This window comes from Heterodontus francisci, chromosome 32, assembly GCF_036365525.1.
Source record: "Heterodontus francisci isolate sHetFra1 chromosome 32, sHetFra1.hap1, whole genome shotgun sequence".
In the NCBI taxonomy this organism is placed as follows: Eukaryota; Metazoa; Chordata; class Chondrichthyes; order Heterodontiformes; family Heterodontidae; genus Heterodontus; species Heterodontus francisci.
Window position 1 is genome coordinate 14,705,430 of NC_090402.1, and position 12,402 is coordinate 14,717,831.

Sequence of the window (12,402 nt, forward strand, 5' to 3'; positions counted from 1 at the left end):
TCACAGGGGTTAGAATCAGTGCCTCTCTGTAACACGTGATAGGATCTAAGAGGGGCTCAATTAAGAAAAGTAGACTTAAAGTCCTTAGCTACCAATCAGTAGATCCTATCAAAATTATCCTGTGTTTTCTGCCCCATAGAGTGATGGATCATGAATGGGACTCACCAGTGAGAACAACTGAGGGTGATTTACAGAACTTCTTCAAAAAGGAACTAGATAAATATCTGGTGGGAAGAGGATTGAGCGTCGTAGGGACAGCTACAGACTGAGGTGATCAAATACTCCACAAAGCACAATGGGTCTTTCCACTTGGGGTGTGGTTGTATCAGCCGTGGCTCATTGTGCAGCACTCTGACCTCTGAGTCAGAATGTACAACAATCAAGGCTGACACTCCAGTGCAGCACTGAGGGAGTGCTGCACTGTCAGAGGTGCCATTGTTTCAGATGAGATGTTAAACCAAGTCCTTGTCTGCCCTCTCATGTATATGTTAAAGATTCCCATGGCATTATTTCAAAGAAGAATGGGGGAGTTATCCCCGGTGTCCTGGCCAATATAGCAAGGTGCTATATAAATGCAAGTCTTTATTTTTACTTTATCAGGTACAGAGGCCAGGTGAGTAGTGGTGGAGATGTGTGAGTATTCTACACACTTGCTTAATAACTTTTGGGTATCAGGATATGATATGTGAATGGTAGATTGACCTGGCCTTTGGAAGGAATGGGCTTGATGGACTGAATGGCCTTTCCTCACTCTATATTTCCTCATGTTTTATCTTACACGGAAACCAGGTGCTTAAAATTTACAATTTAAAATATTTAACTAGTGAAAAAGGTACCATTTGATGTCTAATTTGTCAAATTAAAGGCAGAAATTAAACATATTTAAGGTGATACTTTACTCCAGAACAACAGGCCTCAGTCGATTCAGGTAGGCCTCCCTTTTAACAGGTGTTGATCCAGTTTAAACCCTGTTTAAAAATTATTATGGGGTGCATAACAAAAGGACAACATATTAATGGTTGGGTTTTGCCAAAGAAATTTTAAAACGATTAAGGAACAGTCTTCTTGTCATATCTGAGACTAATAAGCAACATGGAGCATATAAGAAAGGCCAGAAATTAACATAGATGGTCATACCTGTCATCTATCAGTTCACTCTTGTCATCAATGATTTCTGATGGTATTAGATTAAGATGTCCAGCCTCATCTTCAGCATAAAGTGCTTTGGTCTGTGCATCTCCATTTTCTGGATCATTTAATTTTCCCTGGATATCCATGAGTTGTGGTTCAACTGGTTTGGTCTGATCACTCCTATTTTGAAGGGCAGTTGATTTGGTTGAGGAATTGGTGGAGTTTGGCATTGGTGGCCCAGAGTCGGAGCACATTGGCTTTGAACATTTGGAACTCGGACATCCCTGTGCTGGTTTGGCTTCCTTGACTGGCTCAGCCAGTGTAGGCCCCTTATCTGGTGGCTCATTTTGGTCGCTGTCTGGCACTGGTGGTAGAGGCCCCAGACAACTCTTCCCTCCGGTCAGTCCATCTGAAGTACTGGGAGTTTTGACTGGTTTCTGTGCCCTGTTAGAGTTCCGACGTGGCATTGTACCTATGTAGGTGTACATTTCGCTTGAATGGGCATAGCTAGGGCTCCGTGGTATAGTTTCCAAATCGTCAACCGTTTCCTGTCCCTTCTCATTGTGAACATGGAGGGCCAGGTGGTTCTCTGCCAACTGTTTCTTCTTGTCTTCAATTGAACTACTTGAAGATCGTCGAAATGACAGATTGCGTGGGATGTTTGTTAAACTGCTGAAGCCCTTAAACTTAAAGAACTCTGAAACAAAACGAATAAAAGATGCTTAATTTAAAAATTAAGATGGAGCAAGAGATGACCACTTACCTCATCAATCCTGCTCCTTCCACATACTGTGGAGGTGTCCTGGCCAATATTCAAGCAACACCTAAAATAGATAATCCAGTCACTCATTTCATTGCCATTTGTGCGAGCTTGCTGTGTGTGATTTGGCTGCTGTGTTTCCTACATTACAATAGTGACTACACTTCAAAAGTACTTCATTGGCTGTAAAGCACTGTGGGGCTTCCTGAGGTTGTGAAAGGCGCTATATAAATGCAAGTTCTTTCTTTTTCTTTTCTATATCATGAATCATGCCCCTCCCAACCCCCCATATTTAATGTAATGAATAGTTGACTTAAAAAAAGAGTGGTTAGAATGTAGAGTAGTTGATGCATCCATTATATTTGTATTTAAGGGGAAGCTAGGTACGTAGATGAGGGGGAAAGAATAACAGGATATGTTGATAGGGTGGGAGGAGATTTGTGTGGAACATAAACACTGGCATAGATCAGATGGGCTGAATGGCAGGTTTCTGTGCTGTAAATTCTATACAATACAATCTGATATAAATACTTGCTAATCTCCAAAGGTAGTCAAGCAAACATCTATAATATTCATCCATTCTGCGGCCAGTGTTCTCAATGTCCCACCCCAGCAGACAGAAGAACTATCATGTCCCGTGAAGAGTTTGATCAGCTGAGTCTGTACATGTTCCTATGAACTTCTAAACTTGTTCTCAACAAGATCTCTAACCAGTTCCTCATTTAAAGGAGCAACTCAATCTCGAATGCTTTAGTTAAAAGTCTGTGCCACATCCACTGCTCAATGAGTGGGAGAGGGAGGGGTTGTGTATGTCTTCCAATCTCTAATCTCATTTGAGGTTGTTGACTCTTTAACCTTTGGTTCTGTGCTCAACCTAAATTGGGATTGAGGACAAAGAGCCATGGGTTCACCAGATCAAGACAATGGGATGATAGTTGAAGGTTGGTATCTTCATCTGCAGATCTAGCTTGAGGTTGGTATTTTACTGGGATGCCATTGTTAGGTCATATTTCTCCTCCCCAAACAAGAAAAACCCTCTCCAAACTATCCAGGAAGGTACTGCTCCTCTAAAGCATGAGGTAGACCTGAATGTTTGAATGCTCTTCCTCAATTACTGCTCAATGCACATCAAGATGTTCACTGGTGACTTATCTCCAGGATTCCCTGTGGCTATTTGGGGAAAGTCTTCAGCTCCTATTGTTTATGACCTCAGTCCCTTACACAGAAAGACTTGTATTTATATGGCACTTTTCACTTCATCAGGAATGTCTCAAAGTGCTTTACAGACAATGAAGCACATTTGAAGTGTTGCTACTGTTGTAACATAGGAACAAAGTGGGGAAAATGGTGAGGTAAAAGGTAAACATTGGAGTATCTTCCTAGGGGTTTATTGACTTTAGGAATTTTCAGCAAGCAGACTAGATATTCCTGAACACAAGCAGACTGACTGGGTACAGAAAACAAACACATCACAAGGAATCCTGTACATATTTGGAGTACAGTAGCATAGTGTTAATGCTACAGTAGTTGAGAGTTCACCATGACAAGTTATGAAATTGAATTCAATAGAAATCTGGTTGAACAGCAGAAAAATAACCATGAAATCCTTCAAAAAAGGATCTGTCACCCACTAGCAGATCTGTCCTACATGTGACTCCAGTCTGACGCAATGTGGTTGACTCATATCCTCAGGGTGCCCAGGACTGGGTGATAAATGCTGCCTTGCCAGTGCTGCTCACATCCCAAGAATAAATTTTAAAAAATATGTAGTAATAGAATATAGAACTTTGGAAGGAGCTTGTCCGTTACTTCTGTGAGTGTCTGGGATCAGATTTGATCTGTGCATTGTCTGGGATGGTGGTGATTTAGTTCAGTATAATTGGGTGACTGAGGTTCAACTCTTTCCCCAACTCACAGTTCCATCCCAAGAAGAATTGCCATTGGAGGGGGACGGGGAGGGGAGGGTGCAGAATATAGAAACAAAACCTATGTCAGCAGGCAAGAATTCCACAGCAGCAGAATACTCCAACCATAAAACTAAGCACAGGAACAAAATTACTTGCAAGAAATCTCCTGTTAATCTTCTAACAATATCTTATTGTTAAATACTGAGAAGTGTGGTAAAGGTCTGTAAGTAGACAAAAGAGGGAAAAGTGGGTTCACATTTAAGTTACAGGTGAAAGGTCTCCCTGAAATGCCAATTTAATCTCTTTCCAGACGCTGAAACATCTGCTGTGTATCTTGAAAATGCTTTATTGTTATACATTTATTGACTCTCCGGCACTTCCTTGTGGCTGGTCTGAGAATGGCAACGGCATCGTTTCCTGCCCTATCACCAACCACACCTGCTCACTTACCTGCCCTGTCTCTTGGGAACTTATAGGTGAGAGGGAAACCTGAGCTAACCATCTGGAGCAGAAACCTTCAAACCGTGTACTGCTGGGAGCAGCAGGACCTAGAAAACAAGACAGTGCTATCTTTAAAAGATCTGTATTTTCAGTTCTGTAATAATTGAAAGAGAAATGGGATTTTTATCCAAGGTATAGCCTCTTATACAGAAAATCTACTGGTTGCATTTTTTTTAATGGTTTTGAGCACCCTCGACAGCTCAGTTGCTACAAGTGGTGAGGAGCTGTGCCCTTCTGATTGTAATATCCCAGCTTTGGTCGCTAATCTCAACCAGGGTGGTGATGAAGGTGCTACAATTGACTATAGCACGTCAATACTAGGGAGGCAATTAAACCATACAGAGTCTCACTACTTATTGCTGTCTGTGACCTTTACCGGAAAGATATTGGGGCAGTGGGGCGTGGTTCATTTTGACATTGGGTGTTAGTGTTAAACAGGCAATATCAGATCATCTGCATGTTACACATCTCTCCCGATTTACATTCTTTATTTTCTTTATTCATAAAAGTTTGTCAATATACATGACAAAACAATTCAAATTGGACATTTCATAAAGTGCAATAAAGATTAGTTTCTTTCAATGCAGAATATGAGTTGCCTCACTACTCTTGCCATTCCAGGTTATATTTACAATGTACATTTGCATTGCACACCAAAAATATTCTCTGGTGCATACAGTCCCTTGTTATACTTTCCCATTGAAGCCAAAGAAACTGAAAATGGTACAATAAACGGCTGATACAATACTATCCCTATTACACTGCCGCTCAAAGTGATAATGGCCGGGAGTTTGCGGTCAGCAATGAAACAAGGGCGCTCACCACTGACCACGAAGTAAGTTTCGCTGATCTCTCTGGTGAGAATTTCACTGCTACTGCTGTGCAGTGGTATTACACCTGATGGCAGCTTCCTTCACTGGGCATTCCGAGCATGGCGCTGGAGTGATGGCATCGGGCTGTCCAAGAAGCCAATCACATTAAAGGATTTTCACAGACCCCTCCCAAACAGGAAACTAAATAAAATCACTTCTAAAAATTTTTACATAGAGCAAATTAAAGACTGGGACATACAAGTGGGATGAAAGTAGAAGATAAAATATTCTGAAAAACATTTTTTCTTTAATTAACATAATTTAGCTTAAAAATCTACTGATTGATCATTTTGCTGCACAATTATAAAATTACTTTTTCAGGGCGAGTTTTGTTGTTTATCAAATTTTATTAATCACATCAATAAAAAAACAGTTACACCTGATTGGACAAGGTGTAACTTTTGAAGGGGGTCTCTAATGGCGATGTGGGGGGGACGGGGGAATAGTTGAAATTTCTGCTGATTTCAGTGATTGCAGGCTGGGTGGATTCACAGCGCAGCCTGTGTCGGAGCCCTGAGTGACAGACTGCAACTTCAGGATTTCTGCACTAAGCTTGCCTGACATCCTGAAGATGTGGACAATTTCAGAGGGATAATGACAGCAAACACTGACCATTTGTCGTCAAACCCCCAGCCCTGCACCCCACCCCCGCCCTCCCATATCCCCTGCAAAATCTGGCCCAATATTTAATCAGATGAAAGAACTTCTATTTCAAAGAAAGTTGATTTTAAAGAAAAATTGGGGAGTATTTTGAATGAATGAGTTGCTGTCTCTTTAACAAGACTTACTGCGGGCAGGGCTGTCCCTTTAATACTGTGCCTGTTAAGCTGCCTGTGGAATGTGCTTTGACCCCCAATGAGGCCCTCACAGGATCTGTAACAGTCCGTCCCCAGTGGGTCTAGACCCCTCTGAACCATAAATAAATAGAATTTTAAAATAATATCGAACTCAGGCAATCACCATTTCATCCAGTAAGAGAAGAGCTCAAAGTGCAGAAACATCAATCTGGAATGACGTAAAGGCCGGAGGAGAGGAGGGTATGTCTTGTAATTTTACATATTTTTCGCCTAATTTTAATGTCAGAAGAAGCAGAAGCCCAAACTGAAGGGACCTCGTTATAAATGGCCCTTTCATGTTATGTAGCCTCTTCAAATGGAGGTGGTTCTGTCATGTCCTGGGGCGCCAGTGCTGCATAATTCAGTCTGTTCACATTGCGAGGCGGATTCCCCAGCACGGCCCCTAACCGATGCTTGAGAACGCAAATTAAAAGACAGCAACGTGTGCTGTGATAGCGCTCCTGCGGGCTCTCGCTGACTTCCAGCGCCTCTCCCCAGGCCATCAATCTGCACCTGTGAAGCTGGACGGTGGGTGTCAGCCAGCTGTTCAACTGTGGAAGGCACTTCTGTTCCCTCCCGACATCCACATGTGAACTTTCCAGCAGGGAGTCACTGGATAACCGTCAGCAGTAGAGACCCTGGGGGCTGGGTTTTGCCCCTCCTAGCTCAGGGACCACAAAGTTCAATTACAGTTACCCTCCACGCCACCCCCCCCCCCCCCCCCCTACAAAAATCACTTTAAATTTCTTTCACTCATGAAATTTTCAATGGGTCTTTTCACTTGTAAAGGAAACATTTGCTCCCTATTGGAAACTGATATCCTCTGTGTATTTTAAATTGTGACACTCCAGTCCAGGGTAGAGGTCAGGGGATCTACAAATTAGCTAGTGAGGACTATCTATGGTTAAGAGGGAGAAGGGAAAGTTGAGAAGTTCCCAGGGTTCAGATCAGTGGTATGGGAGACAGGAGAATTTAAACGCTCTCAGCTATTTCTGGATCGCATTCCGAACGAGCATATGTGGTTGATTATGGGATGCCTGGTGTGGTTTAGTGGCCTATCCAATGACTTAATGACATCTTAAAATAACAATCAGTCTATGGGAGCCCGGTGTAATGGAAATGATGTAGTTTGGGAATGATGTTATGTTTGCATCTAATCATGGACTTCTCAGTGGCTTTGAGATTAAAGCTGTAAGGCTGCTTGGAAATGTACATTTTTTGGACAGGATTCAGTGTCAAGGTTAGAGTTTTCCCAGCTAGTTCTCATTAACCCTGACAGGTCCCTCATCATCAGCGGTCAAATGTCTGTAGACACAAGGGGAAGTGAATGTTTCTCCCACTAAAAGAAGAAAGAATTGATGGCAAATTGCTCCTGGATGTTGTTGCATATCTCCGTGTGACAGGATAGAAAGATAAAAAGACTTGCATTTATATTGCAACCTTCATGCCCACGGGATATCCCAAAGCCCTTTACAGCCAATTAAGTACCTTTGAAGTGTAGTCACTTTAATATAGGAAACATGGCAACTAATCTGCACACAGCAAGCTTGCAACAAACAGCATAGAATCATAGAATGGTTGCAGCACAGTCGGAGGCCATTCGGCCTGTCGTGTCAGTGTCGGCTCTCTGCAAAAGCAACTCGGCTAGTCCCACTCCCTGCCCTTTCCCCATAGCCCTGCAAATTGTTTCTCTTCACAACCCTCTGAGTGAAGAAATTTCTCCTCATCTCTGCCCTAAGTGGCTTCCCCCTTATTTTGAAATTGTGTCCCCTGGTTCTGGACTCCCCAACCAGGGGAAACATCTTAGCTGCATCTACCCTGTCTATCCCTTTAAGTATTTTGTAGGTTTCAATGAGATCACCTCTCATTCTTCGAAACTCTAGAGAATACAGGCCCAGTTTCCCCAATCTCTCTCCATAGGACAGTCCCACCATCCTGGGAACAAGTCTGGTGAACCTTCGTTACACGCCCTCTATGGCAATAACATCCTTCCTAAGGTAAGGGGACAAAAACTGCACGCAGTACTCCAGGTGCGGTCTAAAGATAAAAAAATATATAAAATATCAAAGTTTTTCCTCATGTTGCCGTTGGTTCTTTTGCCAATCAGCTTAAATCAGTGTCCTCTCGACCCTTCCATCAAAGGGAATCGTCTCTCCCTATCTATTCTTGTCATGATTTTGAACACCTCAATCAAATCTCTCAACCTTTAGAGAAGATTGATGAGATAAATGACTCAATAATCTGTTTAAGGGATAATTGTTGGTCAGGATAACTCCCCAGCTCTTCTTTGAATAGTGCTGTATAATCATGTGGTCCATTGTGAGGTTCAACATCTCAACTGAAAGACAACTCCTCTAGCACTCCCTCAGTCCTGCACTGAAATGTCAGCCTAGATAACGTATCCACATTGCAAGAGTGGGACTTTCTGACTCAGAGGGGTGATTTCTACCCACTGAGTGCATTAAATAGTGGTTGCAGCCAGAAAATATCACACTAACCTTAAATTCAACCAAACAGTTCATTGTAAACCAGGGAAAGAGAGGACTTTCCAGAGAAATAATCCAACATGTGATACATTATAATGCTTCTGTATATACTTGGCAGTAATTCTCTGTGCATTACTGATTATAAGAGCTCTATATATCTATATAATAAAATCTCTTGTTTCTATATGTTACATGAATATAATGTTCCATGCTACTTTCTGATTGGTATGTGCTAGCCATGCAATATTATTCAAGCAACCAGAGTCAAGAATTGTTTTCCACATCACACTTTCACACCAAAAAAATTCAATCTTTAAATAAGCAAAAGCTATTTAAGAGACATAACTGAGAGTTTAAGTCAGTCTCAGATTGGAGCTAGATCAAAACCATGGACACCTGGATAAGCTATATAGTCAGTTAATGAACAAACCCAGAGGAGCGACTGAGGCTTGCTCAATTCCTCAAAAATCTTTAAAAAAAAAAGGAATCTTATCCGTCATCTATGTCACAGGAGGTTAGCCAGCATTCCACAATAATATTCAGTGGTGAACTTTCACCTTTACTGTCAGGCGGAAAATGGGCAGGAGCTGAACGGGTTGATGGGGGCGGAGCATCGCATCATTGGCACCAAGCAACGCACCATCAGCCCCAGTGTAACACTTTTGGAATTATTATAAAACAAACCTGCACTCAAATGAACTGCCCTTGTCTGTTTGTGACATATTACAGTTCTGCATATAAATCACAAAAGCACACTTTGGGTGGAATATGTGTATCATACTGGGATTGATTTTTTTTTTGTGTACTGAGTAAATTGGATGGGTGGTAGGTGTGTGGCTGGCTTTAGTATTGAATCATAAATCAGTAAATTGTGCTGTTAACTGTGGCTCAGTTGGTAACACAGGTAGAAGGACTTAGCCACAAAAATCTACCCTGAAACTCCAGCATGGTATTGAGGGAATGCTGGCCTGCTGGAGGTGTCATCTTTTGGATGAGATGTTAAACTGAGGCCCGGTCTGCCCTCTTGGGTGGACTTGAAAGATTCCGTGGCACTCTATTTCAAGGAAGAGCAGGGGAGTTCTGGCCAATATTTATCCCTCGATCAACATCACTAAAAAAACAGATTATGTGGTTATTATCACATTGCTGTTAGTGGGAGCTTGCTGTGTGCAAATTGGCAACTGCGTTTCTGACGTTGCAACAATGACTACACTTCAAAAGTACATCCTCAGCTGTGAAGCGCTTTGGGACATCCTATGGATGAGAAAGGCACCATATAAATGCAAGTCTTTTTTTTCTTTTTATTCATCTGTTTGAATGAAGCAACAAAACGAGCAAACTGATGTGGGAATTTACTGGTTTACTGCTAAAAAGGTGAATTAACCAATAATTTCAATTTATGAAACAATGAATTAAGAAGAGTTTACTGTTAGTATATAATAGTGTGATACTAAGTATGTAACACTCCTGTACATTATTATATAATAAACGTTGCTGCTGAGGGGTATATAACACTCCTGTATATATTGGATATTACATTGTATGTTACTGGGTATATAACAGTCGTAGTTTATTATATAGCACACATGCATTATTGAGTATAACATTCCAGCATATATTGTGTTTCTTGCATTACAACCGTGACTACACTTCAAAAATACTTCATTGGCTGTCAAGCACCTTGAGACGTCCAGTGATCATAAAAGCACTATATAACTGTAAGTTTTTCTTTCTTTGATAGCACGCTGTATGTAACTGAGTGTAATGATTGTACACATATTATGTTAAAAGTGAGCCTTTGGCCTATAAAGAAAAGGTTTGAAATTAATTTTGTGTTCTAAACCTCTATCTGAAACACAGCCAACTGCAGTTCGAGAATGTGCTTGCGAAGTGTTCCTCGCTTTCTTGCTATCTGAATCACTGAAATGTAAGTGAAGTGGAATTTGATTGCAAATATTGGATGCTGAGCTCAGAGAGCTGAGAAACCCCATGGGGCCAGCGCCATCTAGCTGATCATTCCCTCTCTTTTCTTCATTCCCTGGGCACCAGCTGTCCTCAGCAGGATAATCACCAGAAATACATTTCCTGGCTTGCAAAACAGCTGCAAATACATTCCAGCAGCATACTTCACCACGTTTACAAAACAGTGTGTTACCTCACACTCAACGAACGCTCAGCATTATGAAATACAACCCCTGGTAGGTCAAAGGTTTAAAGGGTTTGTCAGACCTGGAAACTATTTCAAGCTATGCACTCCAATGATGTTGTCATGTTATCACTGAGGGAGTGCTGCAGTGTCAGAGGTGCTGTCTTTCGGATGAGTCGATAAACTGAGGCCACCCGTCTGCCCTCTAAGGTGGATGTAAAAGATCCTATGGCGCTATTTTGAAGAAGAGCGGGGGAGCTGTCCCTGGTGTCCTGGCCAATATTTATCCCTCAAGCAATGTCAATAAAACAGATTATCTGGTCATTATCACATTGCTGTTTGCGGAATCTTGCTCTGTGCACATTGGCTGCACCATTTCCTACAACAACAAACGCTTCAAAAAACACTATTGGCTGTAAAGTGCTCCAGGGCATCCTGTGGTCATGAGAGGCGCTATATAAATGAAAATTCCCTCGTTTTTTTAAAAAATCGGCTTCCAACATTTAAATTAAAATCTTTTTGCTAACATGGATGAAGGTGCCAAGTCTGATCCCTGTCTGTGTTCAGCAAGCTGATCTCACCCAGTAACGACTGGCCTCAGTTGGTGTCACTGGATAGGAGGTGGAACCATAGCGGATAATCTTTCTCAGTCCTCCTGCCACCCCAGGCAGAGCTCCCAAGTGCGTTGGGCACTATTCAAACAGAGGCGGCTTTGGGGGATCGAACACATCCGCAGGACGGAAGATGATTACATACCTAAGGACTTTCTGTATGCTGAGGTAGCTGGGGCCAGACGACCAGTGGAACACCTAAAGCTCTGCTTCAAGGATGTTTGCAAGCTTGAAATGAAGGCCATAAATGGCGACTATCGTACCTGGGAGTCACTAGCTGGCGAAAGAGGGAAATGGCAACACATCCTGTGGACTGGCGTGCACTACCATGCAACCAGTGGCTACAACAGCTTGGCAACAGGCGTCAACAGCGAAACAGCAACTCATAGCGTCACACGGCAGCTTCACGTTCAGCACTTGTGGCAGAACCTGCCTCTCAAGGATTGGCCTTTACAGCCATCAGCAAAGGTGCACCAAGAGTAGACACCCCACCTAAATGGATTGTTTGCTGCATGTCCATCATCTTTCATAGATGGACGGATGCCAACAACTGCCACCCCAACTGTTAACCGATTGGGGCGTTAAGTTATAGCACAAAATGGGTGATAGTGAATTGAAGTCAATAGAAAAACAAAAGCAGGCGGAGCGAAAAGCAAATTTCTGATTACTCGAGACAGATTTTGACCTTGTTGACACTGTTTGACACTGAGCAGTGCATTTACCCACTGAGTTAATGGGTGGCGCTGGTCTCCCACAGGGTCTGAATGGCCAATTTCATGCATGAGTGACAATCGAAAGGGATGTGACTGGACAGTAAGAGAAGGTTTACATCTCAGCTTGGTACTTATTGGAAAATGCTACTTTACATTAAAGATAAATATTGAACTGAGAGACCAGTCGAAAACAGAAGTAAAGTGCCACAGTGTGGACTGGAGTAAACAGATTTTAATCTTAGTAATGTCTCGGTGCTCTGTTACGCTCTCCATCACAATCTCAGTCTCAATCTCTTGCTAACTCTTTTTCTTTTTCTGTTATTCTCTGTCTGTTAGTCCTCCTCTGCCTATCTCTCCCTCTCCTTCGCTCTCACTCTCTTTCTGTCCATATTTCTGTCTGTTTTTCCCTCTCTAATACCTCTGTTTTAATTTTCCTGTC

At 42.2% G+C, this 12,402-nt stretch overlaps 1 protein-coding gene across 2 annotated transcripts in view; it reads right to left on the reverse strand.

The window, feature by feature from the left end:
• The window catches only part of LOC137347650 (SH2 domain-containing protein 3C-like), a 141,020-nt gene that overhangs the window by 87,278 nt on the left and 41,340 nt on the right, over positions 1–12,402 (reverse strand). For both annotated transcript variants that reach the window (XM_068012292.1, XM_068012294.1), the window contains exon 3: positions 1,138–1,828. In XM_068012292.1, coding sequence (XP_067868393.1) covers positions 1,138–1,828 — 691 coding nt within the window. The remainder of the gene's footprint in view (positions 1–1,137; positions 1,829–12,402) is intronic.